General features: G+C 43.0%; 1 protein-coding gene across 1 annotated transcript; it reads left to right on the forward strand.

Annotated features, from left to right (window-relative positions):
* Positions 1-606: 606 nt before the first annotated feature.
* Positions 607-3479, forward strand: LOC109908836 (gem-associated protein 7). The gene is made up of 2 exons (XM_020507558.2): positions 607-796; positions 1009-3479. The coding sequence occupies exon 2, from the start codon at positions 1026-1028 to the stop codon at positions 1410-1412; it is 387 nt and encodes a 128-aa protein (XP_020363147.1). The 5' UTR covers positions 607-796; positions 1009-1025; the 3' UTR covers positions 1413-3479.
* Positions 3480-4513: the final 1034 nt, after the last annotated feature.

Raw genomic sequence — 4513 nt, forward strand, 5'->3', positions numbered from 1 at the left:
ATTGGAGGTGGCTTATAGCAGAGAATTTGGTTTGTTTGGTATGGTGTAGTGTGTGTGTGTGTGTGTGTGTGTGTGTGTGTGTGTGTGTGTGTGTGTGTGTGTGTGTGTGTGTGTGTGTGTGTGTGTGTGTGTGTGGTGTTGAAGATAGAAGAATAAAAGCCTTGAACGGAGACAGAAAGCGCATCCGCCTATTCTTACCAGACGTCCTGTAGTAGACGATCAGAACCTAAGAATCAGCTTGAGCGTACTAGCGGGTGAGGGCATTCACAGGCGAACACTCAAACAGGTGAGGCCAAAAAAAACACACACGCACACACACACTTTGAAAAGTAATTTGAAGCCCCCCTCGTTATAAGCTGCAATTATTTACATTCAAATGTATCATAGTTTTTATTGTCACCTGAATCTGAACATAGCCCACATTATTTAATATTCAACATTTCTCAGTGGAGCAAGCTCATTGATCCAGTAGTATGATCAATAAAATAGGAGTTATTTCTTTTTTATACAAACACTAGAGTAACAGGCTAGCTAAATGCATCACATCACAGCCTGCCTACTACCTTGGTGTACAGTGCACATCGACTTTGGAGTGCTCCCTCATTTATTCGCTAGGCGGCATCAGTGTCAAAGATTGTGTCGAGTTGCCTACTGCGGAACCAAAAGATAAAATACATGACCTTTTCCAGTCACATTTAACAGAGGGACAACAAAATGTACGGTGTGCATACTCAAACGACCCTCATAAAACGTTCTCTTTGGCCAACTTCAAAGATAATTTGTTTACTCTGAGTCGGTAAGTATAAAATACGAGTGACTCGCTTTGCTAGCTATGAACCAAAACTAGCTAGCTTTGCTCTACACAGCATGCTGGCTAGCTAGTGAATGTCAACACAGTCAACCAAGACAGAGCAAACACTAACTAGTGTCGTTATATTTTCGCTTAAATTGAATCTACTAACTTTGTTTGCATTTCATGCCAACATCTGTCGCAATTTTTGATTGCAGAGCGACAAAAACTCGAAATGAGTACGCTCGTGACCGTGCTTCGCCTCCCGAGAGGACCTGATCCGAATGGCCGCGGATTCGACCCGAACTCAACCCGTTTCGTCGCGCTGTGTCCAACAACTATTTCTGCTTCGACTGAAACATGGACTGACTCTGTCGAAGTGGGAGAAGAGCAGCGTGCACGGTCGGCTTTGAGAGAAAGCTTCCTGAGAACGCTCATAGCCATGACCAACAAGCAGGTGCAATTCCACATGTACGAGAGAGTCGAGGTTGAGGCGAAGTTTGGAGCGTCGGACATTGACGTGCTCAACTTCCAAGTTTCGGAACTACAGACCCCCATTGGGGTGCAGAAAGAAGCTCTGCTCAGGTGTCAGGATGTCATTTCATACTCCTTTGATCTCTGAACAGTGCTATTCACCAATTTGTGCTGTTTTTGAGCAGATATCCAACAAACTGAATCTGATTTGTACTGTTATTTCTAATATGATTTGGTTTGACATACAGTGCGTTTTGGGGAGTCAATGATGACAGGTCCATTGCTACAGTGTTCTGTCTGGGTGAATATGTAGCAAGATGTTACCATTTATTATTCTGTTACTTTGATTAAGGGGTAGACTTTCCATATGTTATATTTATGTGGCCAGCCAGGTATTGAGAACACTGCTATACAGTATGTCTATGATTTTTGTTTCGTAGTTTCCAATTCAATATACCTCCACTGGAGGGAGATGTCAGCACTGTCTTTACAACGGGTATGTCAGGGGGCACCCATACCACCAGGTTCTCTGACACTCCGCTGTCCTGTCCATTTCATTAGGAAGAGATGGGGGATAAACACATGTCTTCGGGTGGAATTTGGATATAATTGTCTGGAAACCTGAATCTTGCCCATTATTTTGTGATTACAGGACAATGTGGTTCTTGTCTTCCTTTTCATAAGATCTGTTGCTGAGATATGTTTACCAATGGGCATATGAACTTTTTTTTTCTTAAAAAAAAAAAGACTGACTAAACATTCTGTCACTTGCATTGAATTTGATAATGTGTTCGTTAAGTAGGCTATATATTGTAGATAAAGTGGTGGGTAGTATCGAGCTTATCGTATTCCTCACTGAATGAAATATTCACGTTCAGTGGTCACGTCTTTCAGTGTCATATGGCTTTAATTTATTTTAAATATATTTTGATAAGACCCTGAAATGTAGGCCTGCCTTTCAGTATTGTGCCAGTCAGCACAGATATTGCAACCTCTGGTTTTCTAAATTTAATATGACCTAGCCTAAATGATCTCGACTGCCCAATCTTTAAGACTGCAAATATAATATTCACAAATGAATAAGAGCCTACAGTGAACTAAACAAGTATAAATGACTGTTTACGGCAAAACGCCCTCATGACGAGGCATCAGTAATATGTAATCTTCCTAAAAGGTGCGTTTTGTGTGCGTCTCCAATAAATCATTTTATTGGAATGCATTAGGCAATCGGTGTGCAGTGCACAGTCTCCCTCTGTTGTGCCTGAATGATACCGACCGCTTTGTGGAGACGGTCAACAATGAGTGGGTGAGTCATAACCATCCCGCCCCCCTCTAAAGTATGAGTGAAATCCTGTGACGTTATTGGGCCCTTGTGATTAAATCAGGAAGCCCTCAAGGACGACCAATGTTAATTTCATATTCCCAGGCAGCAACAGCAGCGCTCTCTCCTTGATGTGCGTCCCATTCAAGCTCAGTGAAGCACGTGGTCTGAATGTTAATCTTGTTGCAGTAGTGTATCGACAATAGAGTGAGACGTTACATCTAGTTGCTGTGTGTTTACTGTCTATGAGTGAGAAGAAGTTGAATAGTCACTAAATGAAAATCCTCTATTTGTGCTGTGGACTGAATCTGGTGGCCTGCCTCATTTGTTGCATTGTGGGCACACTGTTTCTCAATGTTATCTACTCTTGAGTTTCTCTTTGTTGGCAGTCTGCTTCTCTGATTCAAGTGGAAAAACATCCCTGTGCGCAGGTGTAAGTGTGCGCCTGTGTTACAAGGGGAGAGGGACTGTCATGATGGTACAAGGAATCTGCCCTGTCACACCATCAGCCAACAGGAAGCACATTACGCTCCTTCCTGTTTGTGGCCCTCTCACTTCCTGTCAACTGTCTGTGATAACTTACAAAAATACATGGCCACATCCACTTAATCATACCCTGCCCATAATTCCCTCCATTAAAACTGTTGGGCAGTTACTTCTAAGGAATGTATGTGTTTTCCTTCTATGACTGCCTCATAAGGGGTTCACCGATTCAGTCTTTTGTTTTTGGTTTAGGAGCGCTGGGGTTGAGAAATTATTCAGATTATTACTCATCGGTACAGGCTGGCATGAGGTCGAGGACTCAAAACATATAGAGAGACATTTTTTCAGACTGCACCGTGCTGCTGTCGTGGACGAGGTAAAATAAAAAAAATAGGTCTCATTGAGGCTAATCTGGATAAATACAGGTTCAATAAGATAACAAAGCATGTATGCTTTTTACTGTAGCATTGTCAGCTCTTGAATGTGTCTCGTCTTTATCTTGCACTCCAAATCCACCGTAGCGTTGTTTTGAGCTGACATCGGTGTACATGAGCTGGCACAAATTGGGGAGAAAAAGGGGTAAAAGTACCACCAAAAAAAAACTTGACATGATTAGAATAATATGAAAAACACAGTGGTGACTGGGTCACAGCGCCCTCTATCATACATGCTGCTGTTTGGTTTCTCCATTCAGGAGATTGAGAAGGTTGCTCCTTGGGCCGCTGGAGATGTTGACTGGAATGTGCCCATTGTGTCGCTGTGCGGCAGTCAGAGCAGAGCAGACAGAGGGGGGGCTGACTCCGTCACGGTTAGGCGGCATTCCCCAGGTTTGTTTGACTAGCCTGTGAGGGTATGTTGGAGGAGCTCCAGTGATTGTGAGGGACAGGCTCACTTCCCTGGCTCAAGTGGCCAGGGAGATAAAGACCCAGGCAGGAGACCATGCCAGCAGATAGACCCAGGCAAGTAGACGTCTGGGCCCCAAACCCAAACAATACCACTCATACCAGGAGGTCTCAAGCCTGCTCATTTATAAAATACTATATCTGTATGGACTATGTGTTCCTGACCCCAACATCTCCCAGGAAATATTGCATCTATCAGTAGTGTCTGAGTAGGTTGGCTATGTATATGAAACATGTTCAACTATTTAGACTGAATCATAAATGACTTGAAATTCCAACTTCTCTTTCTTCCCTAGGTTTGAGTGTATTTATATATGGTCTATGGTTTGAGCATATCAGCTGCTGACTAACTGCTTTCCAACACATCATAGTAAAGTAGGGGAACATAGTTTTGCTTCCTGAGTGACCTTATAGGGAAGGACAGGAGGGGGGGTTGCATGTACTCAGTCTAGACAGGAAAAGATGAAGAAGGGGGTTTACTAATTAGTAAGAGATTAAAGTTATCTTAATTGATCTACATCAAAGCCTAGAGAGCCCTAACTG

The sequence above is a fragment of the Oncorhynchus kisutch genome, linkage group LG18, assembly GCF_002021735.2.
Source record: "Oncorhynchus kisutch isolate 150728-3 linkage group LG18, Okis_V2, whole genome shotgun sequence".
Lineage (NCBI taxonomy): Eukaryota > Metazoa > Chordata > Actinopteri > Salmoniformes > Salmonidae > Oncorhynchus > Oncorhynchus kisutch.